Source organism: Nicotiana tabacum, chromosome 17 (genome assembly GCF_000715075.1).
Source record: "Nicotiana tabacum cultivar K326 chromosome 17, ASM71507v2, whole genome shotgun sequence".
NCBI lineage: Eukaryota > Viridiplantae > Streptophyta > Magnoliopsida > Solanales > Solanaceae > Nicotiana > Nicotiana tabacum.
Window position 1 is genome coordinate 60,220,135 of NC_134096.1, and position 26,703 is coordinate 60,246,837.

Genomic DNA, 26,703 nt, shown 5'->3' on the forward strand with positions numbered 1-26,703 from the left:
TTTATTGAACCCGCTTGCTTGAAATTTTTGGTCTGTCACTGGCTGTAACCCCCTTTTTTTAAACGACTTTTGTTATTGTATTCATGAATACAGTAGCGCGAATACAACGAATACGATACCGTAATAACTAAATAGTAGTTATAGGAAGTAATTATGTATATGGTAGCTGTAAGAAGAATAGCCACTAAACAATAATGGTTTATGAAAATTCCTAGAATACATATAGGTAAAAATCCCTCTTTCCTTTTAGAGACTATGCTTCTAATGAATGGATCAGAAAAGCCCAGAAGCTGCGCGTTCAGCTTATAGTCAATCCTGGCCCAGACGACTGTTGCCAATTTGGGCCAGCCCAACTGATATTTTACCAAAAACCAAACCCTAAAGTCATTCGTAACGCCTATAAGTACAAACTGGTTCGTAATCAATTCCTGCCTCTCTCTCATTTGCCCTACCCAAGGTGATCTATGTTTTACTAATACTCTGTTTTAATGGCAATCAATATTACCTTCTAGCTTTAGTTTTTCTTTCTTTAATTACTTTGATTTCATCTTTTTTTTCTAAAGTTATGCTTGTTATTGAGTTCCTCAGTGATGAACAAAACAGATGACGAGTCTGATTGAAATCCATTCAATTTAAATCGTGAGGACAATACGAGGCATTTGTCTGAGAGGAACTCTCCCTACTACTTTTGACCCCTCTTCTTCTTTGCTCTGTTAAACTTTTTTTTTCCATTCGTTAACTTTTAAGTTTTTTTCTTCAAAAAATTAGATGATTCTGGTGACTATTGCTACAAATTTATGACTCTTTGGGGATAACCGGTAAAATAAAATCTGCGGATTACATATTTACTGCCGTCGTTGCCCAATTTCATTGCATCTTAACTTAGAAAATAAAATCTTTGCAACTCAGATTCAATATAATCTGTTCATTTATTGAGTCATGTGCGTAGCTAAAACTTAGTATATCGGGTTGCTTTATTTTGTTAAAATAAAGAGCAAATTTGGGATAGGATAAAACCGTCATCATAATTTTTGTTAACCTTTTACTTCAATTTGCGAATGAACATTTCATATGTATTTTATAAATATTGTTAAAACGCAATAGGTAAACCAATATCAGTAATAAATGTTTGCCAACGTTATATAAAATTGAAATTTTAGGGGTCATTTAGTCTAGAAGCAAGTTATGCAAAATTAAAAATGCGAATTTTAATTAGTAGTATAAGAATTGTAATGTATAATTGGAAATGTAACTATCATTTAATGTTTGATTTGTTATATTCCTATCAAATTTAATTTGCACCATTTCCATAATAGTTTTTTTAAAAAGAACGATGTGTTATTGTTATAGTACATTTTGCGATCACAAATTTTGAAAGTTTTCTAGTTTTTAAAATTATCTATCAAGTGATGCTTGTTTTGGAGTTCCTCAGTGATGAACAACAAAGATGACGAGTCTGATATCCATTCTTTTAAAATAGTGAAGACTAATCGAGGCATTTGTCTGAGAGGAACTCTTACTCCAATTAGGCCTAACTCCTTTCTTCTCGACAATTTTCTTATTAAATAGTGGAGACATTTTTCTAACTTATCGTACTACCTATATGCCGTGTCCGAATTAGGAGTCAAAATATAAAAAATAAATTTATCAAGAAGTTAGGATGTGTCATATATATATATATATATTAAAATATTACTGAATTAAACAGTGTAATTTTCTGTGTTGTGGTGCATGTGGCTCAGCCCTATATGAGTTACAAATTTTAGGCACAAGTTTTCCTTTGAAAATGAATCTGTAATTGTTAAAATATGCTTTGTTACAATGAGCAGTTAAATCTTGTGTCATTTTTGAAATGATAGATAGCAGACGTGTGAAAGTGAACAAATCTAAATTATTGATTTACTAATATGATTAATTGTTTTGATCGACACGCCGTAAAATTTTTTTAAGCATTGAGATCTAAATCATCTTTTTTTGTACTTCTTTTGGATTGTATGAATTAATAGTTTAGAACGTTTTCTCTTCATAATGCAATTCGTAGAAGCATGTTAGATTTTAAATATAATTATTTTAATCTGCATTAGCTAATTAAAATTAATGAACCATCAATAAAGAAAATAGTCAAACAAATGTAGAAACAATAAACCAATTTTTTGAAGTTATTTTTCTACCAATTATAGCAATTGACGTAGTAACAACCACAAATAGAAACTGGAGATACAAGGGAAAATGGTCTGAATTTAAGCTATGTTATACTATTGGCCAAATTTACTTTTGTTGTTATATTATCGGGTTAAATTTATCTTATAATAAGCAAGCTTTTAAAAATATCTCTTGATTTGTTAAGTAATTCAAAATTTTTAATTTTTTTATTAAGTCACTTGTTGTTCTTCTTGGTTTACTATTTTAATTTCAAAAATTACTATTTATGTGAATGCTAAAGTTGGTAGACTATACAAATTATTCATAATTGTTTTTATTACCAATGCATCCATTTTTGTTTTTGTAATAAATAATATTTGTTTAAATTTTATTTATTTTTCAATCATACACCGTAAAATTTAGTGGGTGTATTCATTGTGTATTATATGCAGGTGATCATCAAGTAAGTACATGTATATTCAAATATATTTTGTCATTGTCTATTAGTATAGAGTTCGATCAACTAACTGAAGAGTGAAAAATGTGTAGGTATTTAATTAAAGCGAAGTTGAATTATACAATGTAAAGTCTTCAATGAACTTTAATTTCAATCACTAATACTTGCAAATTCTCCATATATTTGGTGCAACAAATTTATTAAAATTGGAATGTTGTAAGTACTTTTAGAATTTTAAAAAGCTACCTAATTTAGATTTTTCAATTTACTATGCTTTGTTTGTTGGATGTATTATTTAATATGTTTTTCTCTAATTCAGAAAATAGGTAAATACCAATTATTTCAAAAATAGTGCACCAAAAAGAACAACAAGTAATTTAAATAAAAAGAATTTTGGAGATTTTGAATTTCTTAATAGATCAAGGGGTAATTTTTAAAAGTTTGCTGATTGTAGGGGTAAATTTATCCCGATAGTCTAACCTAATTCTTGATTTCTATACCCTCATATTTATGGGTCATGTCTTCGTTGAGCTGAAGATATATCATGTGCTGTCTAATCACTATTCCTCTATTCTAATCAGTATATCTTTACCTCTCCTTAGATCTAACACTGCCAACCCGTCGCACCTCCTTATTGGGGCATTTGTCCCATGCCTGAACTATCTTAGTCTCATATTTTGCATCTTGTTCACCATGGAGGTCAGTCCCACCTTGTCCCGTATATCTTCGTTCCTACTCTTATCTCTCATAGTATTCTCGCACATCCATTTAAGCATCCTCATTTCCACTACTAATGTGTGAGCTCTTGATTGGTCAACTTTCTGCTCCATACAAGACCAAATAGATATAGAGACACCTAAAGTTACCACAATTTTTTATTTAAATACCTCAAGTAAGCCTTGATCCAATTGAAAACCCTACTAAGTAGATTTCGCTGGCATTATTGATAGCGGTGAGTTGTACCATGTAGAATACTCTTTGACATGATGTTCCTAACTGTAGTTTGGCAATAACTGAATCATACTTAGTAGGGTTTTCTAAGTGAAAATTAAATAATTAAGAGATAAAAGTATACATGCATATATATATTTATGCGTCGAAAATACTCCTAAAACATCAGTAGAGGACAATGAACATGAATATCCTACAGGTGCAACTCACGCTATCAGTTATGCCAACAAAATGTGTCTGATTGGTACACGTTGTGCCTACTACATGTGTTCAATTGAAACAAGGCCTACTTAAAATGTTTAAATGAAAAATAGTGAAAACTTTAAGTGTCTCTGTATGTATTCACCACTTTCCGCATCTTGTCCACCATAGAGGCCACACCCACCTTATCTCGTATATCTTTGTTCCTAATCTTATCTCTCATAGTATTCCCACACATCCATCTAAACATCCCCATTTCCGCTACTTTTATCTTTTGAACGTGTGAGTTCTTGACTGATCAACTTTCTGCCCCATACAATATAGTTCAGATGCGGAGCCAGGATTTCAAGCTTATGAGTTCGGAATTTTAATCGCCTTAAGTTACTGGGTTCTAAATAAATAATTTATACATATTCAATGAATATTTTAAGACAAATACATGGTTCGAACAAAAGCTACTGGTTTCGGCTGAACTCGCTCTCAACACTCTTGCTCCGCCCGTGATATAGTTGGTCTAGCAACTACTCTATAGACTTACCTTTAAGTCTCGCTGGCACATTCTTATTACATATGACATCGGTTGCGAGCCTCCATTTCATCCATCCCGTTCTAATATTATGTATGACATTATCTTCGATCTCTTGATTTTCTTGGATTATTGATTCAAGATACTTGAAGCTTCATTTTTTGAGGTAGCCTATGTACTGGTTCTTACTTCTACATACGCCTCATCTGAAATGTCACTGAATTTATACTCCATATACTCCGTTTTAGTCTTGCTCAAACTGAAACCTTTAGACTCTAGGAGTTGTCTTCAAACCTCTAGTCTATCGTTAACTCTGCCGCGAGTCTTGTCAATCAAGACTATGTCATCTGTAAAAAAAAAAATATACCATGGTACCTCCCCTTGAATATGTCGTGTCAATAAACCGATCACCAAGGCAAATAAAACGGGTTAAGAGATGATCCCTGATACAACCCCATCTCGAGTGGGAAGTGCTCCAAGTCTCCTCTCGATGTTCTAACTCGGATCATCATACATGTCCATAGTCGCTCTAATAATACACTGATCAAATAAAGAATAAAAATTCCTAATTGTCTTTTTCTTTTTTGAGTTACTTCTGATTTTTTCAAAAAGGCTTTCGTCTTAATTTTCAGAAAATAAAAATTACTTTAAAAACCAAAAAGAATCGTTTAAACCTTTTAAATTTCCCCCCCAAACCTGAACAAAAAGAAAGAGGTCTGGTAGTTGGTTTTCATAACTTCACCTTTTCATAAGGGTATTCTGCTCATATTGGTATACCGTATAATTTATCAATCTTAATTCTCAGACACACAATGTTTATACCAAAACACAGTCTATAGTGACGGGAATCTAGGAATGAATCCACTAGCTTAAGTGAGAAATCGAGGTGGCATTAATTAACATTGGCTACGAATAGGGGCGGTCCAACCTCATCGAAGACCTAAAGTAAAATCTTAATTAGAGGCCTTAATATATATATAATTTAATGAACATCGTTTTTAAAAAAAATTAGACAAGTGAGGATGTGAAATTAAAAAAATGAGAACTTAGTTTTATGAAATACAGAAAATTAAATGAATTTAACGTTGATTGCATCACAACTGAAATGGGAGAACCCAGAAAACATAAGTGACTCATTTTTTTTAGCAAGTCCCTTTCTATATTTGGTAACAATTCAACTTTAGATTTTTCTTTTTACCATTAATTAGATGATTTCTAGCCCAAAAACTTCTATGATTTATTTAAGATTACAAGTTTCAAAAGCCTTCCTTTATTTCATAAAATCCATGTCCAGTCAAACACTTTCATATAAATTGGGACGGAGAGAATATAATTTATGTAAGAAAAATAAATAATAAGTTAGATTATTAGATATAGTTACGTGACCAACTAATGAATAGAGAAATATAATTAAGTAAAAAAAGTAAAATAGGATTGACAGAAAACTATTTTAATTATATTAATTAGAGGAAGAAATCGAATTATTAAAAATTAATATGACAATAAAAAAATAAATTTATCAATAATAAAAGATAATTATATAAATAATATACTACTATATATAGAAAATACTAATAATTTTGGGACCCTTAAATAAATATTTCACTTGCTTTAGGGTTGGGACGCCCCGGCTACGAGGATAAAATAGTACGTAAAAGACATGATATGGTGTAAACGTAAATGTAAAAGACATAAATATTTTACATTTTTACTTTCAAATAAGGCAAGACGCGGTAGTCCACTAATTTCCTGGCAAGATCACAAAAGGGAAAATCTTAATCCAAAATACTAACTTTGCCACGTTGCAGGCCACCAAATAATAGGCTAATACTCAAACCAACCAATGAAAAACAGCCCTTATCCTATCTCTTATCTTACTCACAGCAAAGCCACCAAAATAATTTGTCCAGCCTCTCATACAAACCACTTCTTACTGCCACTCAACCACTTCCTAAAAAAATAGAAACAGAGAGGAGAAGAAGACTGATCAAGAAAAGGGTAAAATTATGGCTGCCTCTCTACAAGCAGCTGCTACTCTTATGCAACCAACAAAGGTTGGTGTTGCCCCAGCTAGAAACAACCTGCAGTTGAGGTCTGCTCAAAGTGTGAGCAAAGCATTTGGTGTTGAACCAGCTGCAGCTAGGCTTACTTGCTCTTTGCAAACTGAACTCAAGGACTTGGCTCAAAAGTTCACTGATGCTGCCAAGGTTGCTGGTTTTGCTCTGGCCACTTCTGCCCTTGTCGTCTCGGTAAGTTGCTTTTCTTACTCAATTCTGCCTGTTTCATGTCCATATTTCCCATATATCCAGTGCTTTTTCCTGCATAATAAAGTCATAAATTCAGACAGCACAATTTAGGTATTGCATGAAGGCTCTAGTCACCAGTAAAAAACAAATTAGCACTTTCTCATCATCATTCCGTGAGGATCAATCCATCACATTCTGTATATGATTCAACATGCCAACTATTAAACAACTTATTAGAAATACAAAACAACCAATGAAAAATGTCACGAGATCCCTCGCTCTTCGGGGTTCCCTCAGCTTTAAGGAACATGTACTTGGGTGTATCTGCGACTTGTTTAGATCATGAATAAGCACAAAAACAAGAAAGCCACTTTTACACTCAGTGATTAGTACCAGTGATATGATGAATGAAGGAATTCCATTCATTTTAAAAATAAAAAAAAACTCTATCATATCCCTCTATTGTGTATGAAGTTTATGGTTTCCGTTGGTGTAAATCCAATCACCTGAATTTAATTAAGATGATAGTTGGATCAGAGATGAATGCTACCTTACCAGTATGACATACCGATGACTCTAAAAGCAGGTAAAACATTCTTTGAGCTTGCAGGCCTTATATTCTTTACCAAATATCTATATCAGGTGCGTAGAAATACTTTAAGAGGGCTTCTTAACCATTGTCGCCCCATTACATACCCTCACAATAGCACCTCCAAAATTAAGATCAGTCTATATTCAATCCTCCAATCTCTTGTCAAACTTTCCATTGCTCATTTCTGGACATTCAATGTTGTCATCTGTATTTCAGGACAAGCATCCATGTTTCTGTAAGGATAATCAACTGTTTTAGGGCTTCTGTCTTAATTAAACATGAAATTCTTGTTTCTCATGCAAAAAGTCCTAAAGTTTGTACACTTGGCTGCTAGGGAGCAAATGCGGAAGGAGTTCCAAAACGTCTAACCTTTGACGAAATTCAAAGCAAGACATACATGGAAGTAAAGGGAACTGGAACTGCTAACCAGTGCCCTACCATAGATGGAGGTGTTGCCAGCTTTGCCTTCAAGCCAGGCAAATACAATGCCAAGAAATTCTGCTTAGAGCCCACATCATTCACGGTCAAGGCAGAGAGTGTGAACAAGAACGCACCCCCAGATTTCCAGAAAACCAAGCTCATGACACGCTTAACCTACACCCTTGATGAGATTGAGGGACCATTCGAAGTGACTTCTGATGGCACTGTTAAGTTTGAGGAGAAGGATGGAATTGATTATGCTGCCGTTACAGTTCAGCTTCCTGGTGGTGAGCGTGTGCCCTTCCTCTTCACTATTAAACAGCTAGTGGCAAGCGGCAAACCAGAAAGCTTTAGCGGTGAATTCCTTGTGCCTTCATACAGAGGTTCATCCTTCCTTGACCCAAAGGGACGGGGTGGATCTACTGGCTATGACAACGCTGTTGCATTGCCTGCTGGAGGGAGAGGAGACGAGGAGGAGCTTCAGAAGGAGAACGTAAAGAATACTTCATCTTCTACAGGAAAGATCACCCTGAGTGTTACCCAGAGCAAGCCAGAGACCGGTGAGGTCATTGGAGTATTTGAGAGCATCCAGCCATCTGATACTGATCTCGGTGCAAAGGTCCCCAAGGATGTGAAAATCCAGGGTATCTGGTATGCCCAACTTGAATGATGGAGAGATTCTAGAATTTGTGTATCATTTCTTGGTCTGAATTTGTTTGTAAGTTACAAGGTTAAACTTTCTCTGACTCAATTTGAACAAGCATTGAAAAAACTATCTTGCTGTATATTATAAAGCTTGAGTAATATTTCATGCTGATAGCTAGTTACAAACATTGCTAATGCTTGTATTTACTCAGAATAGAGTACAAAGTACTGATCATCATAGCAAAGTGCAAATTAATGACAGTCTATGTCCCCCAGACGCTACAATCATCAAAATATGGGAATGTGTACAGCAAAGGTGAGCTCAATCGCTGTTCCGTTTACTTCACAATCATCAAAATATGGGGATGTTTTCACTAAAGGTGTGCTCAATTAAGTAATTTTTATGTCATTAAGAGATCTTAAACCATGACAAGGAGTACATAGCTAATAAGTAACAAACAACTTAGTGCCCATCATTGATCATGCAATGGTAAAGCAGATGAAATTTGCAACTAAAGTAGAAACAGACAGACAGATGGATAGAAATCAACACCAAGAGAAATAAACAACGGAACCAATATAAATTCTTACTCTTCCTTGGTTTAAGTTCCTATGAATAACAATCATCTTATTGTTTTCAATATTGACCGGCAAACATATGCAATTCATATTATAGTCCCAGGTACCAAACCTGGCAGTATCACCTTTTCTTCTCTTGCTTAGAACTTTGCCACTCTGAAGAGACGACCTTCAGACATACAATGAGGTGCCTAAAGGCGGTTAGAATTGAATTGTTACATTTTTGCATACAGGGCTAGGCCGTAGAACCTTTGTGCTCAGTGTATGTCACGAAGCTAGTGCTAGCAAAATTTCTAAATCATTAGTTGCAACCGCAAGCATGGTCACAGTTGATGACATCTTTAGACTTCTATTTTCCTTGGAGAAGAACAAAAGGAATCTTCTTCATATAGTATTATCAGCTTAGATCCCCGAAATATCCCTTAAGGATTTATTATGCTTGCAGCTTATCAAGTTTAATACTTGATGGCATTTGTTATTTCACCAAAAATCTCTACAGGAGCATAACCCATCCTTAAAATGGTGAAACCTTAGAGGATCTCTCACAATGATCTGCACCCCAACAATTTTGGCTAAATACTTAATGGAATTATGGCAATCTCCACATATTCTCAAGTTTTTGAACACCCTAATTGACGATGCACCATCCAAATTAAGAATCCCAAAGGCAACAGCAAGCCTCTCGCTATGATTGCACAAACTGTATTCCTTCTCCTCTGCATCAAGATCTTGGCCAACAAGGTCTGTACAGGGTAAATACCCGGCTAACTTCATCTTTTCACCTATTTCAGCCAAAAAGCTGTAAATCTCTGCAGCCTGCGCATTATTCTTGTCGCCGACAACAAAGGTATGCACTTTGTCTTTCACTTGAATCCAACTACAACCAGGAAGTTTCATAACTCCTCTTTTTCTCATCAATTTCCTAATTTCTGAGGCCTCCTCTCGTAGTTTGGCAGCTTCATAGATGTTGGACAACAAAACATAGTTCCCAGCATTTTCTGGCTCAATCTCCAACAGTTGTTTTCCAGCAGCTCGTGCCAATTCCACGTTCTTATATACTCTAGATGCACCAAGCAATGCTCCCCAAGCACTAGCAGTTGGTTTCAGGGGCATGTTTTGGATAAAATTATATGCCTGTTCTAGGCGGCCAGCACGGCTTAGAGCATCAACCATGCACGAATAATGTTCTACATCAGGTTCAATTCCATGCTCCTTGCTCATTGAGTAAAAGATCAAAAGACCCTCGTCTACCAGCTGTGAATGGCTGCAACCCGATAGCACGCCAGTAAAAGTAACAGAGTTGGGTTTCATCCCCAAACTTACCATTTGATGAAAAAGCATCAAAGCTTCCTCTCCTTTCCCATGCATTGAATTTCCAATAATCATTGTATTCCAAGCAATAGTATCTTTTTTTGGCATCATATAGAAGACTCTTTTGGATAGTTCCAGGTCACCACATTTAGCATACATGAGTAACAAAGCAGTGGAGACTGTCTCATCTTCCAAAAATAAACGGCGAATGATAAAACCATGAATCTCTGCACCTCTTCTTATGCTTCCTAGATCTATACAAGTAGGTAACACACTGGTGATTGTGATTTTATTTGGTTTTGCACCCGACTGCTGCATTTCACGAAGTATTTGAAGCGCCTTATCTGTTCTTCCACTTTGCATGCACCCACCAATAACAGAATTCCAGGAATCGTGATTCAGTTTAGTTCCCCTTTTTCTCAACTGATCAAAGACATGAAGTGCTTTGTCACATTTCCCATTTGAAAAATATGCTGACATAATGACATTGCATAAAACATAGTCAAACTGATGCGTACTATCAAATACTGACTCTGCTTGTTTGATACTTGAACAACTAGCATACATGTCCACAAGAGCACTGCTAACATACACATTATCGTGTATCCCATTCCTAATAATATAACCATGAATCTCTCTACCCAAATTCAAACTTTTCAAATCCGAGCAGGCAGGAAGTATAGAAGACAATGTAACAGGATTTGGCCTCACCCTATTTAACCCCATTTCACGGAATATCCTTAGCGCCTCTCTTGGAAGTTTACAGTTAACATAGCACGAACTCATAGACGTCCAAGAGATTACATCTTTAGCACTTAAATTATCAAAAACCTCTTTTGCACCTCGAATGTATTTACACTTGCCATACATGTCAATCAATGCATTTCCAAGGAGCAAATCGGAGTGATATCCATATCTAATTACATCTTGATGAATCCCTTTTGCCTTTATAAGGTTGCCCAAAGTAGCACAAGCCTTGGTTACTGATAACAGTGCTAACTGATCAGGAAGAACTTTCCTTTGCCGCAATTCGTCGTAGACTTTCAATGCTTCTTCTGGACAACCCCTCTTCGTGTATGCGGTGATCAAGAGCGTCCACGATCGTATATCTGGTTCGGGAATTTCATCGAACAGTTGACGGGCACGTCGTATATCTCCATGAGGTTCAAGGGCACGCCGGAACTGGAGGTTCAGATTAGGACGAATGCTTGAGGGTAGCTTTGAGTTTGAGAGCATGTGCTTTACTACCCTAATGGTGGATGCAAGTTCACAGGTTTATTACAGCAGTGGATGTAGCAATGCAGAGGAGTACTCTTGGCTATATTCGTTGTCCATTGACGTTAGTAGCAGTTGGGTTAAAAGGCTTAGTTGTTTCTTATTTACATTTCATTCAGTTTAGTGAATTCACTTTAAAGTCCACGGCTGAGCTGCACAAGTTGATTACAGAGAATGATTTTGCTTTGAGCATGTTCTTTATGCTAGAGCCTAGAAGTCGATGTAATTGTAACTTGAAAGAAAAATACCTTACGCATATATCTATACTCCGTGTCGAAATCAAGACCGTTAAGAGTGAGATTTGAACCACCAATTATTTCACTTGTAGAGGTGCACCCAATAAAAATTGTACCATAGAAGTCTTTGAGACGAGTTTACGCACATAAATTTATTTTTGAAGAAATATAACACTGTTATACATAATTTAGGGAGAGGAGTATGAGTTCACGTAAACTCATATCCATAACTTGTATACGCCATTTTTTCTCTTTAAAGAACAATATTTATGATAATCAAACACTAAGAAATGACAAATTTCATAAAAATTGTGCCACAAGATTGCTTCTCTCATATATAATTCCTCTACTTGTTTGATTTTTATATTCTAAAATTTTTATTAACATTTTTTGCTTAGAAAAGTGTGATATAATTTTTGAATATGTAAAATATGAAACTAAGTGGGCGTTTGGACATAAGAATTATAAAATTTTAAAAAGAGTGAAAAAAATAAATGGTATTTGAAAATTAGAGTTGTGTTTGGATATAAATATAATTTTTGGTTATTTTTGAAGTTTTGTGAGTGATTTGAGTGGAAATTTTGAAAAACAGCCTATTGAAGTTTTTTAAATTTTCGAAAAATTCCAAAATTCATCTTTAAGTGAAAATTGAAAATTTTATGGTCAAACACTAATTTCGAAAAAAGCCGTAAAAAAGTAAAAAATATCTTATGTCCAAATGGGCTCAAACAATCTACTGAACAAACTTTGATACACTAATTTTGACATGGTTTTTTTACACGCTTAATCATTTTTTAACTATTTTTTTTAAAGTATCATTTATTGTTTATTCCATAAATAACACTTTTTTTTCATTATTAGCATATTATAAAAATTAAACTCAACATTTAATAAGTTAACTGACTCACTAATCACAAGAAGTATTTTTTTTGTCCATCTCCATTCTCCTTCTCCAACATTCATCTTCTTTACTCCATTTTTGAAAATCTGATGAATATGTAAATGCCACATAAATTCAAGATGTATTGATTTATACGTCTTTTATATTTTGTATATCAAGTATCACTTTAATTCAAAATGTATTTTTATGCATATAACTGTTGTATATTTATTTGTGAAGTGCCATCTTATTTTAAGATATATTTTTAATATATATTTCAAATATATTTTATATGTCAAGTGCCATTTTAATTCAGGATGTATTGTTTTATGTATATTATTTTTTTGTATATTTATATGCCATTTTAATTAAATTTAAGATATATTTTTTTATGTATATTCATATGTCTAAGTGTCATCTTAATTGAAGATGTGTTTTTTATATATATTTTTTGTACATTTTGTATGTGTTAATTCAATGTATATTTTTTATTTATACGTTTTGTATATTTTAACATATATTATTATCGAAGTAAGATCTTTATGTTAAGAAAAGAAGAAAGAAGGAAGAGAAAAATTTAAGAAAGATAATTAAAAAGAAAACGAATGGAACAAATTAAAAAAATATATTGGTTTCGTCAGAAAATAAAATTAAGAAGATGAAGAACAAGAAGGAAAGCTAATAGATAAAGAGAGAAAAATGCATGATTTTTGTATAAAGAATTATTGACTTTTCATTTAAATTGCTTATGTTTAGGGATTAATAATTAATATTCCTATTTTAATGGAACTGTTTGCTATAAATATAAATATTTTTCTGTCATAACTGTAATATTAGATTTTATATTAAGAATTTATTATATTTATTTTAAAATGCGAGATTTATTTAAAGTTTCCTTTTGACATCCCGTCATTGTAGTTGAAACAGAGGAAGTTAAATCATGCATATGCAACAACCTCATTTAGGCAACCCTATTCCTTTTCCTCTCAAGACAAACCAAATTCCCTTTACAAACTCACAGTTCAACAAAACCAGATAAACATAGTAAAGATCACAAATAGTATGATATTCTTACGTTACAGCATCACTATCTTCCTCAAAATTCCTTCCCTTTACTCGGTTACACTTCTTTCCTTTTATAGAAAGTGCAGATAATTCAATGGATACAATGAACATCTATGAATATCATAAGCTCAGCAGAATTATACAATCACTTTTTGGAATTTCAGTGATGAAATGGATACTCATAAACTGCAGGGGTCTATAGGGACGAGTGCCAGTTTAGCTTTGAGGCTAGGACAGGCTATTTTCTCTGCCGCCTCACTCCTTTTCATGTGTTTGAATGTTTCTTACTACAGCTACAGCTACCCTCCCTTCTGGTACTTTGATTCCTTACTTCTCTTTTCTTCTCAGTATCCATGTCCTTTTTTTCGTATTTATATCATGCAAAGTTTTGATCTTGAATTTGGGGGCTGTTCTTTTCTCATTTTTGCTATCAATTTAATTCTGATTTATCATACTACAAAGGTTTGATCTTGAATTTGGGGGGCTCTTCTTTTCTCATTTTTGCTATCTACTATTTAATTCCGATTTATCATACTGCAAAGTCTTGATCTTGGCGTTTTTTCATTTTTCCTATCTATTTAATTCTGATTTATCATACAAAGTTTTGATTTTGAAGAATTTGGGGGCTCTTCTTTTTCATTTTTGCTGCAGTATTTTGGCAGCTATATTTTAAGAGAACCACTTTTGAAACCAACATTTTTCCATAGGTCATTAATTAGACACTAATGATCTGCCAGAAATCAGCTAAGCGGTCAAGATATGTCCTGGAGGACCTACTTGTTAAGAGTTTCATCTCTATATCTTGGCCTGAAATTGTTTAGAAAGTCAGGTTTTAATATATTAATTGGGTTACGGCAGATGTTATGACTTTAGCAGACAAAACTGATTATTGAAGTTTGTTGTGGATAAAATATACTATCATAACTTGATCTGTTAGGAAGGAAGTTAACGTTAGAACCCTTTGTTTGGATGATTTTCAGCTATTTTTTCTCATTTATGATCTGTGTGTTTGTTGTTTAAGATGCATTATTGCACTAACAAATGCTGGGTGAACGGTGCGGAAATCTTATTAAATGTGATATAGAAGCAGTTGAATAAGTGAATTTTCTAGTGCATAACTTTAGCAGTAGAAAAACATTCACTTTGATAAATTGGCAATCTAAAGGGTTCTACTGAAATTACCTAGCGAAAACCTAGTAGAGAACTTTGATGAGCTTTGGGAGGGCACTTTCTTTGACCATTTGAAGCTTATATAGGGTTAATAAAAGGATCTTTACAAGAGACATGTGAAGTTCATCTCCAATATGGAGTCTCGAAGAACTAGTTAAATGAACTTAAGGAAGTTAGTATGTTGGATATATGATTGTTTTATTTTGTTGGAGTAGTTAATTTGGGTATTGAAGATTTGGATGCGGAATTGAGGTTAGAAATATTTCCTGAGAATGTTAAGATTGGCCATATTGCATGCTTTGTTTACCTAAGTGCTTACTGGGATTTATGCTTTTTGGAGTTATCTATTCAGCTGTTATACCAATTGGAGTATTATACTGAAACTAGATGTTTGTGAGATGTATTATCACATGTGTAGTCCTTTTTACTTTTGGTATAACCATCTGATATCTGGAACTCACTGGTTGAATAATCCAGATTCGGACCATATAAGGCCCATTAGAATCGGCTTGAACCCGAGAACACTGGTTAATGATGGAGGGATCCCATCCATCTCACCACACCCTCGGGTGATATCACATAGGTGTTGTCTGTTTACCAGATTCTATGCTTATAAGTTGTAACCCCATGGTTTATGGTCATTAATGATTGAAATCATATTTCTGCTCCTATGGTGCTATTCTTGCATTTTCATTTTCTTATTCTTTCTAAAAGACAAGCTTTCTAGCATCAATAATTTTTGTAAGTCTATAGTTTTTGTGTTACAATTGCTTGGTGATTATTTCAATCAAACAACTCTTTTTGTTTAATGTGCTACTACTGCATTTTCTTTTCCATGTTTTTATTCTTCCAGAAGTAGGGGTTTCTTGAATGTTAAGCTCCAGAATTACTGGTTACCTGAGTAGCAGATATCACCAAACAAAAAATAACTGATTAGTAGTCATTCCAAGTTAGTTTCACATTCTGATTTAGTTCATGCTTACATGAGCATAGTTTTAACTAAGCATAGAACACAGTTAATCAGTATAAGAATCTTATATCTTGATAGTTATATGTTCTTAAAATGCAGTGGCTTCTGCATAGAGATCGTTTAATGTGAAAAGAATACTAATGCACGATTCTTCTAGTTGCAGAGGTGCAATTTCTCTGTTAAATAACTTTTTTACTTATTGTTGGTAGCTTTTTGGTGGCAACCATGAGTTTCGTAACACCATGGAACTTGGGTTTAGCAGTGATTGATGCATTTTCGCTGTTGGTTAAACGCTCATCTCATCAGCCCGGAATATTACCATATCTTGTTGGAGTAGATTGGGTATGTGCCTTGATAAATTTACCGTCAACTTTGCTGTAAAATCGTGTTCTGATAAAATATAATAGTCTTGGATTCTATAACAGGTTCTTTCGTTTCTGTCACTGGCTACGGCGTGTTCCACAGCTAGTGCCACTGATTACTTGATTGCTTCTGGTGGTAGTCCATATTACAATTGGAACATGTGCAGACGATATCAACTCTCTGCTGCCATGGCTTTCTTGTCTTGGATTTTGTCATTGGCGTCTTCTCTCTTCAATCTTTGGCTTCTTCTTCCTACGGTATATTTGTAGCATCTCTGATCCTGGACCTCCTGATTAGCTCTTAATTTAACACATATGTAGTGAGTAAAGATTGTCAAATTAATCACATCTCCATCTTTGCTATCTCTCTGATATAATTTGGTATGAGGCCAAATGAGAGACCATGTAAAACCTCACCGAGACTTTGTGCTATGATCTTAGAAAGATACTAAAGTTATTTCACTCTTTGCTTTAAGAGTATTTGGTCCATTTATTGATGGTTAAACTATGGGGATCATTGAACTCGTTCGTGGTGGACTCACTATCTACTGCCTTGACCCATTTGGTAATATCGTTCGAGTCTCTGTCCATGATCAAATCCTTTCTCAACTCCTCAATGACCGCTATTCAAAGAGAAGCTTTTATATTAGATATTCCAAATTTCAAATTATATCAGAGTTCTTATAGAGTTTAAATAAGCGTTTCATTAGTGGAGTTTTATTCAAGGATCAAGTAGGAAAGACAAACATAGCAAGCAAAATGACTTTTAGCTTTGTTTTGTGCTTCAAATCTCTTCTATCACGTTCCAGAATAGTTAAGTATTATCCCCTTTTTTAAAAGATTTTTCTTCAGCGTTTGACGTCTCAAAAATCACATAGCAAAAGTAGAAAATAGAAATTGAAACTTGAAAGTGTTCATAGAATCTTTCTTGGTGTTGGTTCAAAATGAGACACCCAACAAGTAAGGATAAAGAAACCAAGAATATTCTTAATATGGTATGATGTTGTCTGCTTTGAACCAAGCCAGTACGGTTTTTTCCTAAAATGTCTCACACGATTAAGAGATTTTTACACCTTATATGTAGGCTCTCAATCTTTTCAACTATTAATGTGAGATTTTGTTCGCACACCTAATAATATATTATACCAATGGTTGCTCTATTGGTATCTGATAATGGAAGAGTCCTCTTGATTGGTTAATTTTGCAAATAGAACATTGGAAAGAAAGGAAGGGTCGAGATTGAGTTTTCTAGCCAGTAAATCGAAACTAACAAAAATAGAAAGAGAGTAAGCAAGAAAGCGGAAAACGTCTTAATAAAACTTTGTGACCTAAAGCCACATTTTAATAAAGGACCTTAATTGCTTTTTTTTTTCCCAATAGTATAGTTATCTTGTAAAGTATAGTATTAATATTACATTTGTACAAATATATTGTGGTCATATTAATATTACATTTTGGTATAAATATATTACATTGGTACCTTCTTCCTCCTCGTCTTCATAGTCATTAATATTACATTCTTATAAGGATTTTGTATTTTTTTTCTTTTTTTATAAATTTCAATATTGTCTAAGCAAAAATAGTATAGTAAATTTACAATTAAAAATACTTTTGGGGTCCCAAAATTTAGGGGCCTGAAGCAAAGGATTTAATAGCCTCCCTTGAGCCACCCCTACTGCATAACAGTAGCCACTACTGCATAACAGCACTCAAAATTCTTTACAACCTGAACTAGTTAAGCTTCTTGACCTTCTTCCTCGTCTTCGTAGTCATACTCATCCTCTTCAGCTATCGCATCTTGATATTGTTGGTACTCAGAAACTAAAGCATTCATGTTGCTTTCAGCCTCGGTAAACTCTATCTCATCCATACCTTCTCTGGTGTATAGTTAACTTGTAAAATATAGTATTAATATTACATTGGTTTCTTTCTTTCTTTTTGTCTATAAAGTAGTTATCTCATAAAATATAATATTAATATTCACATTGGTAAGAAAATTTAAGTTAATAAGATGTTAGCCATTTATTTACAATTTTTTATCTTGGATTTTATCGTAAAATATCAATATGAAGATTTGAGTATCTTAATTCAAAGTTCTAAAATATTTCTATGGTTAAAAAATAGATAGTGTTTATACCATTATTATAAGCATTTTGTATTTTTTTTATTTTTTTTTATAAAATTCAATATTGTCTAAGCGAAAATAAGATAGTAAATCCACAATTAAAAATATTTTTGGGCCCCCAAAATTTAGGGGCTTAAAGCAAAGGCTTTACTAGGAAGAAAGCAATGGAGATTTCAGATCTACTATAGAAACACAAGAGAGCCCGGATCATAATAAGTAAGTTGCTTGGGAATACGACTGCCTCAACTTTCAACTAAATATAGTATTTGTATATTGTTATTCATTTTGAGCATCTATGCATATGGTGGTTTTAATGCTCAACTTTCTGTCTTGTATTTTTGCAAGTAATATCACCCTATCAATGGCTTAGTTAATTACAACAATAACAAATTCATTGATTTTTTCTAAGAAGGTTAGTGTTTACGCTAACCTTATTTCTACCCTGAGATGTCAGAAATGTTGTTTCTGGTAAACTCTCGGCTAAAGAAAATAAGAAATATGCTTAGTTAATTACCTTAATTTTATTTTAAAAGCTAGATAGAAAATTATGTTAATAGTGAACTTAGGTTGGAGCTATTTTATCCACCAAATCTCTTCCATTCTTTTTTCCTAATCAAATAAAAAAGCTCGACCATCTTTCTATTTTCCCCCCAATTTCAAGCAGAGAATTATTGCATTCATATATAGTGTCATCTATAAAAAGAAGAAAACTGAAAGACTATCATAAAGGTTTGGAATCAAGTGGTGCAGATATCACTATCAGAGGCACAGGTTCCTTTGTTTGTTTGTGGTCAGCCGGCGGACCTTCTTCTTTCCTTCCTCTCTCTAGATAACATTTGCTTTTTCAAATGTAATGCTATGATACGTTTAGTCAAGATTTGGTGGTGGTTAGGTGTTGAGTCCCACCACCAATTAGGATTTAGGACAATTTATCTTGCAAAGTATTCACATTAAATTAAGATTAAAATTTACTTTACTCCCTTAATCTTTAAAGATTGGGAAACAATACCCCCTCACGTTTTGAACAGGAGAGGGAACCCCTTATGCAATATATTTTTTGTGAGAGTTTTTTTTTTCTTTCTCTATCCTTTCAAAGGTGAAGTATAATATTTTTCATCCAAACCAATACATGAATTTCATCTATATTTTCCTATTATATTGAAGTCATTGCTAAAATTTTAGCAATAAAGGAAAAATCTTACATACAAAATTAAAGAAATATGTTGGACGTACATTCACCATGGATGCTTTAGCATTTCAATTTGAAGGGAAGCAATTACACTGAAATAGTCAATTCTCTAACATATATATTAGATGAAAGAATTGTTGCTATGAGTATTAATTTATTTATGTGTTTTCTTTGTAAATTAAAATTATTATACTAAAGCAATTATTGAAATTTACTTATTTTGAAAATAATTTTATTGAACAGAAATTATAGTTGATAATGTCATATTTAAAAATTCACTATGGAGGTGTTTTTGCATTACATCATATCTTAAACTATACCAAAAGAAGTCTAAAGGGGAATTCCTTAAATTATATAGATCCTAATTGTTTGTCATATCTTGAGGTTTTGACTATAATAAAAGAACTTGGTTATTCTAAAAATTATCTATTCAAGAAAGAAATAATTTTTATTAAAAGAATTATTTCACCAGAAAGTTATTGCACAAGAAGGTTCCCTTTCCCATTCAAAACGTGAAGGGGATATTGTTTTCCAACTCTTAAACGTTAAGGGAGTAAAGTGAATTTTACTCTTAAATTGGTCCCTCGGGATTTGTGCACTATTGGCTTGGCGTACCCCTTAAAGAAACAATAAATAATATGATAATTTTACTATATCACCCCTAATTATTATTATTGAAAAACTAACTTTGACTATTATAAATTCAAAATATTGAGAAATGATAAGGGTAAAATAGGTATAAAATGATAAATTATCCATTTATTTTTCAAATTGGACAAGTGAAAGTGGACATCTATTTTTAGTATAGTGAACAAGTAAACTTGAATAAAGGGTAATAAATACCTTATATAGTACATATTCTTAGAAGTTTTTTATTACTTGATCAACTAGTACTAGTATGATAATTATTACCATGTAATTCTTGAAATTAAATAATTTAATAAAGTTACTAAATTGAGATACTAAGCTAAGTTTGGAAATAGATATGATGAAACTTGAAAAAAGAGTTTTTGAAATTATGTTGAAAAATAACTTTTGAAAGTTAAAAGTTATATTTGAACATGCATTTTATTCGAAAAAAAGTTGAAATTTTATGAGTCGAAGAAATTTTTTTACCCAAAAATTATTTTAAACCAGTTTTTGAAAACTTGATTTTTTTTCCCCAAAACATGATCATATTTTATAAACAAACAATGTTTTTACAATTTTAAAAAATAAGGGGAGCTAAGTTATTTCTAACTAACAACCTCTCACCCACCCCTTTAGCGGTCTTATTCTTCCAAAAGCCGCTACCGTCAACTTTTATTCTCGTGAATCATCTAAATGTACTAACCATACCGTTTACTTTGAAGGTTCACAATACACTTTCTTATATTAGCTAGTTTTTATAATTTAGTACGACATGAAAATAATAAATGCGTCTCAAATCTAGACTACGTTTTTTTGGTAACAATGTAAAATTACCATTAATATAAAAACAATTACACTTATAAGGCAAACTTAATCTAACCATAGATCGAGGCTCCCAACTCAACAGTTTCTAATTACAAAGCAGTTGTTAGACAAAACTCCTACACCTATGTGCTTTCTTTGATATCCTCGTATTATCTACTCATCTACCCTATTTGTAATTTCCCTCTTTATTAGTGTTACTATCTGTTACACCTTGTGCGTCCCAATGTGACGTAATGAATATGAGACTTGTTAATCACGATTTAAATGATTTTAAAATCATAATATGGTTATATATGATATTTGGATAGAAAATATGAAGTTTGGGAAAAATCGGATTAAAGTTACGAAAAAACCAACTAAGGATTTGCCTTGTAATAAATCTTTTTGAGAAATAAATTTCATGTGCTATATGAGGTCTTTTTGGGACATATTATATACCAAATTTAAGGTCTTGGAATGTAGTTTTCAAAGCTCTTAACCGTACATTCATACGACACCCGGATAAAAAGTTATAAGCGTTGGAAGAAGGACCAATGCTAGAGTGCCAAGTAGCACCTTTTGACTTTTCTAACAAAATGGATATTTATATCCTTATCTCGTTTCTTTCTTCAATTTTCTAGAACACACAACCAAATAAGATCCCTAACTTTACTCTTAAGTTCTCCGTAAGAGCTTCAAACAAGATTATCATCCTGGGCACTGAATCAAGAAACGATAACATTAAAACGATCCCTACGACATAAGTATCACTATATCGCCTCTCTTTTTCTTTGTAGTTTGAGTTTTGGAAGGTACTTCATAGTTAGAAAAATATGTACTTTCTGTATTTAAGTGTTTAAATATCAAGGAAGGTTGATAAATTCGTTTCCTAATAGTTAAAACTCACGGGAAGGTGATCGAAAGCCGTGAGTTCGAGTTATTCACTTGTAGCGGTCTGTTTTGTGGATTATTTTGTGTTGCTGTTAGGCTACATGTTTTATCCATGTGTTTGCTGTTGGAGGAGTAAGGTTGTGTAGAAACACCACATAAATGCAGGGTTGTTGGCTGGTCGTTCGTCGTAATATTTTCGGGCCGTTTGACACTACTACGGTGGTCGTTTTGTGTATGAAGAGATTGGGGTATGTTGGGCTGTTTTGTAGTATTTTGTGGTGTATATAAGGTTGGAAAATAATGTATACATGTTGATATAGTTGTGTTTGGTGTTATTTGGAATTTGAATGAAGTAAGGATTATAAGGGAGATGCTGCCAGTTTTAATACAAAATAAGCTTGTCGTTCATTGTGCGATAGTTGTACCTTTCGTTACTTAATGATAGTATTATTTTTGTTGTTGTAGATTAAGGTACGAAGAGGCGAGTTCAATTTGGTGATTGGAAATATTGTGATAAGGTATGTTAAGGCTATCCCTTATTTGTTTTGGGCATGATCCGTACGATACAAACGAAACGAGCAAATGCACAACTTTCATAAATGACTCTATTCATAAAAGTATTAGAGATGCCTACATTCTTGATTCCCCATGTGAATTATTATTATATCTTGTGTTCATGGGTATCAGAAAAATACGTAGTTGATAAAGTTTATCCGAAATGTATATTGATCTTATTAACATATTTCTTATGCATTTCATTCATCTATACATGTACATTGACCCATGACCAGATGACGTTATATACGCGTATATTATATGTATATGGGATATGAAAAAAGGTTACGGCGTTATATACGCACCACCACCTAATCAACTGGTATACGTTGATGATTTTGCCCACAGTGGCTGAGATGATATGATGGGATGCCCTCAGAGGCTTGATGATGTTATGTACGCATATACTTAAGCATGGTATAGCATTTATACGCACATGCATGACATTATAAATATTTTCATGATTCATAGAGCTATTCAGACTTACAGGTTGAGTTCCTTGTTCTTGTTTATGCTTTCCTGCCTTACATACTCGGTACTTTATTCGTACTGACGTCCATTTTGCCTGGGGACACTGCGTTTCATGCCTGCAGGTCCCGATAGACAGGTTGAGAGTTCTCTTAGTAGGCTATCAGCTCAGCAGACGGTGTTTGTGCACTCCACTTGCTCCGGAGTTGCCTATTTGGTCAGTATGATTTGAATATGTATTGATTGGTATGACGGGACCCTGTCCCAACCTTTATAATATTTATGTACTCTTAGAGGCTTGTAGATAGATGACATATATATGGATACTTGTATGGCTTTATCGGCCTATGTACTGAGTATACAAATGATTATGTCGGCCTTATAGCCTCATATGTCACATGTATAAGTTTCTATATCATGTTGGGTCGTCATATTTCTAGTATTCCCTTATGTTTTATTCTAGTTATATCATGATGGTCTTTCCGGTTCATTTACCCATAATAATATAATAAGAATGATACGTTATGTTGGTACTCGTTGAGTTAGGCATCGGGTGTCCATCGCGGCCCTACGGTTTGGGTCGTGACACTATCTCTGTTCTATGTACATTTTTGCCTTGAAAATGTTTAAAATTCTGAGCTCTCCCTGTGTGCTATATCACTACTCCTTTGACTGCTGCTATCACCTCTTTATAAGCTGCTTCCAATGCTTACTTTTAATCGTTTCCAGCATATGCTTGAAATCTCCTTCCTGTACTAGCTGTCCTATCCACTGGTTGATCTCATGTCTAACTGTTTTGATCCAGCTACAATCAACAAACAAATGATCCTTTGTTTCCAACTGCTCTTTTTCACATGGGTTGCAGTTTGTGTTGTCCACCTAGATTTGCATCCTTATTAGTCTATCTTTGATAAGTAGTCTCCCTTGAATTGCCAACCACATTACAAATCTGTGTCGAGGTAGAGCCACAACAGTCCATACCAAGTCTGCTATCTCTAGTCGTGGTTGTTGATTTATCATAGCAAGATAACTGTTGGTTATAGAGTAGCTACCTCCTCAAGTTAGCATATATTTGTCTTGTGAATACCATCCTTGCATCACTCCTTTTAGGGAGTTTAACTTGAGCTCTTCCTCCAATACCAACTACTATCGGTAGGAGGAATGTGTGTCCAAATCTCGACTATATTATAATCATCTATTTTAGCCTTTTAAAGTTTGGAGCATAAAAAGAAGAAAGCCTTAGGACCCGTTTGATCATAGATTTTGTCAAAATATATTTGTTTTTTTTTTTTGCAAATACATGTTTGTTCATAAATTTTATCCACATTTTGGCAAATTTTTAAATCCCAAAATCAGCTGGTTTTGGCCCAAAATATTACTATTATATTTTTTAAAAATTACCCCAAACTTTTGTATTTTATAAAAGAGCCAACAATTTATTATTTTGTAACAATGCTGCTTCGTCTTCTCGGTCATCTGATAGTGTATTATGTAGTTCATTATAAAAATAATAATTTTATACCAAATTTATTTATGTTCAAAACTATGATTTGCGATAATATAATGAATGTTATTGATGAATGTAATATTGAGTATTTGTGATAATATTTAGAATTTGTGGGGTACAAGACATGCTTCATGTTTTAAAAAAAAAGTAAAATATGTTTTGAAAATTGATGTTCCATAACATTTTCATCTTCAAATCAAACTTCACTCAATTTAATAAAAAACAACAACAACAAACCTAGTTTGATCCCATAAATGAAATCCGAAAAAGATAAAAAAAAATTCAAAATAAATTTAAAAATTTATGGCTAAACCCTAGGTTAATATCGTAGCTTTTACCCTTTCCTTAGTAACCCTTTCTACTTTTGCGGGCTCAATCTTTTCCCGCTAGTCTAAATCCCTGATTTTGTACTTTGGTGAAACGTGGGGCAGGGTGAAAGGTAGCAGTATTCTCCTCATACAACCTGGCACCACCATTTTACAGGTTGGCAATGCAGCAGTGCTCACTGATGATATACTAGATTTATATTGACACTATAACAACAAGTATTTACGTCAAAGATAAAAAGGGAACAAATATTCTTGTATAATGCAAAAATATTTTAATTTTATCATTGGTTGCACTTTAAGCATATTCACACCCTTGCCTATTTTCATATTTGTCCTTGATTATAATATAACTCTAACCTCAAATATAATGAAGGATAGTTTTAAACCGTAGTTTAAAGTATAAAGATAAATTTGGACGTTTATCGCTCGTAGAATCTCAATTCAATACACACTGAAGCTCCATTAAAACCATAGGCAAATACGAGACAATTAATTAATGACAATATAGAATAAACTTTGAGATACTTATTTCGTACTATAGATGAATAAATTTGAACTTCTTTCCGGGATAAATTACTTTAACAATAGAGAATAATGGAGTTGACTTTAAATAATTTATCAGTATATAAAAAGTTAAGCACTTCCATTTACGGTTTAGTATTAATATAAATAATTCTTATACCAAATGATAAAATTGAGGTGGCTTCCTGGTCTACAACTCAATACTTTCTCCCCTCCTATATATAATTAACTCTCACCCTTACTTCGCTCTCCGTTCAGTCTTTTCAAATAAACATAATTAACTCTTTCCTTCATCTATTCATACGCTTTAATATATTTTACTGAAAGTGTGGTGGAGCATATAATCAGAATAATGGGCATATGCAGTTCATACGAATCCACATCAGTTGCTACTGTCAAATTAATACTACATGACGGAAGGTTACAAGAGTTCTCTTATCCAGTGAAGGCTTCATACTTGTTACAAAATGACCCTACAATCTTTATTTGTAACTCCGACGAAATGGATTTCGGAGATGTAGTTTCTGCCATAAGTGAAGAAGAGGAACTTCAACTAGGTCAACTATATTTTGCTCTACCATTGAGCCGACTGAAATGTAGGCTTCAGGCTGAGGAAATGGCTGCATTAGCTGTGAAGGCTAGTTCTGCGTTAAATAATAATGGTAGCGGTGAGAAATGTTTCATTCTATTTGAAAAAGGTGGTGGAAATTTTTCCAAGAAAGTGGTGGATGACAGTGGTTCTAGAGGGAGAAACAATCGGGGTGGCAACGCCAGGAGAAAGAAGTTCACGGCGAAGTTGAATGCAATAAATGAGTAGGGGTAAAAAAAAGAATTACAAAAACGTGGTGGTGATCAGTTAGTTTGTGCGTAACGGTTACGACACATCCTTGGGTTTATATGTAGAAGGGGTACTGTCTGAAGAAGTTAAGTACTGTTCATTTTGAGATGTAAATACTAAATACTCAGTAGGTTTTGTAAAAGATCTTGAGGTTACTATTCGTCTAGTTGGATGTTACTGGTTCAAAATTCGGTCGTTTGCTTGTTTTTGGTTTTTATGTACTGTCAGCCAATAGAGGAGTTGTATCGCAATTTTACCCTTCTATGTACTGTCAGCCAATAGAGGGGCCTGTAATTGAGTACGTATTATTGTCCAGACATGCTATAAGACTATAATAGTGTGAAATATGAAAATCTTTAAGCTATAAATAAATGATAATAAGCGAGTAAAAAATGATACTGATATAGTATATAATATATATATATATATATATATACTATACTCATGAACATGAACGGATATATATATATAATTAAAATACAGAAACAAATATAGGTTAAATAAAGTAAACGTGACATCACTTGACACATTTGCCTGCTGTGTAGCACATTTGGTCAAACGTTGCAGATGTTTGGGTTCGAAACAAGGCAACTTCATATTCTGTTTCAAATAATTTTTTGGGTCATCTACATTTGGCTGATATTTCAACTTTTTTTTAATCTTCTTTTTTTCCTTTCATCTTCTCTCTCGGCATGAAAATGATTAAGGATAATTTTTGGAATCAAATAAATGATAAATTTGTTGTGTGATTTTTTTGGTTCTTTATATATAAAAAAAGTATTTAATATTATTTCTTATGAGGTTATTTTGATGCATT

General features: G+C 33.3%; 4 protein-coding genes and 2 non-coding genes across 6 annotated transcripts; 5 read left to right on the forward strand and 1 right to left on the reverse strand.

The window, feature by feature from the left end:
• The first annotated feature begins 582 nt into the window (after nucleotides 1-582).
• On the forward strand, nucleotides 583-672 carry LOC142172309 (small nucleolar RNA SNOR75). Its single transcript, XR_012701677.1, has one exon. It is a non-coding gene; the product is annotated as a small nucleolar RNA SNOR75 (small nucleolar RNA).
• A 754-nt stretch (nucleotides 673-1,426) lies between these two features.
• On the forward strand, nucleotides 1,427-1,512 carry LOC142172311 (small nucleolar RNA SNOR75). Its single transcript, XR_012701679.1, has one exon. It is a non-coding gene; the product is annotated as a small nucleolar RNA SNOR75 (small nucleolar RNA).
• Nucleotides 1,513-6,240: 4,728 nt separating this feature from the next.
• On the reverse strand, nucleotides 6,241-11,578 carry LOC107766589 (pentatricopeptide repeat-containing protein At1g20230-like). The gene is made up of 2 exons (XM_075234367.1): nucleotides 8,885-11,578; nucleotides 6,241-6,595 (listed from the first exon to the last, which is right to left on the reverse strand). Exon 1 carries the CDS (start codon nucleotides 11,304-11,306, stop codon nucleotides 9,240-9,242), a length of 2,067 nt encoding a protein of 688 aa, XP_075090468.1. The 5' UTR covers nucleotides 11,307-11,578; the 3' UTR covers nucleotides 6,241-6,595; nucleotides 8,885-9,239.
• Nucleotides 6,268-8,308, forward strand: LOC107820252 (oxygen-evolving enhancer protein 1, chloroplastic). Its single transcript, NM_001326062.1, is given in 2 exon segments — nucleotides 6,268-6,526; nucleotides 7,450-8,308. Coding segments are annotated over 2 exon segments (999 nt in total). The 5' UTR covers nucleotides 6,268-6,283; the 3' UTR covers nucleotides 8,206-8,308.
• Nucleotides 11,579-13,365: 1,787 nt separating the features above from the next.
• LOC107814117 (CASP-like protein ARALYDRAFT_485429) lies at nucleotides 13,366-16,679 on the forward strand. Its single transcript, XM_016639450.2, has 3 exons — nucleotides 13,366-13,840; nucleotides 15,876-16,008; nucleotides 16,092-16,679. Exons 1-3 carry the CDS (start codon nucleotides 13,698-13,700, stop codon nucleotides 16,296-16,298), a joined length of 483 nt encoding a protein of 160 aa, XP_016494936.2. The 5' UTR covers nucleotides 13,366-13,697; the 3' UTR covers nucleotides 16,299-16,679.
• Nucleotides 16,680-25,400: 8,721 nt separating this feature from the next.
• On the forward strand, nucleotides 25,401-25,865 carry LOC142171876 (uncharacterized). The gene has a single exon (XM_075235586.1). The coding sequence runs from the start codon at nucleotides 25,401-25,403 to the stop codon at nucleotides 25,863-25,865; it is 465 nt and encodes a 154-aa protein (XP_075091687.1).
• Nucleotides 25,866-26,703: the final 838 nt, after the last annotated feature.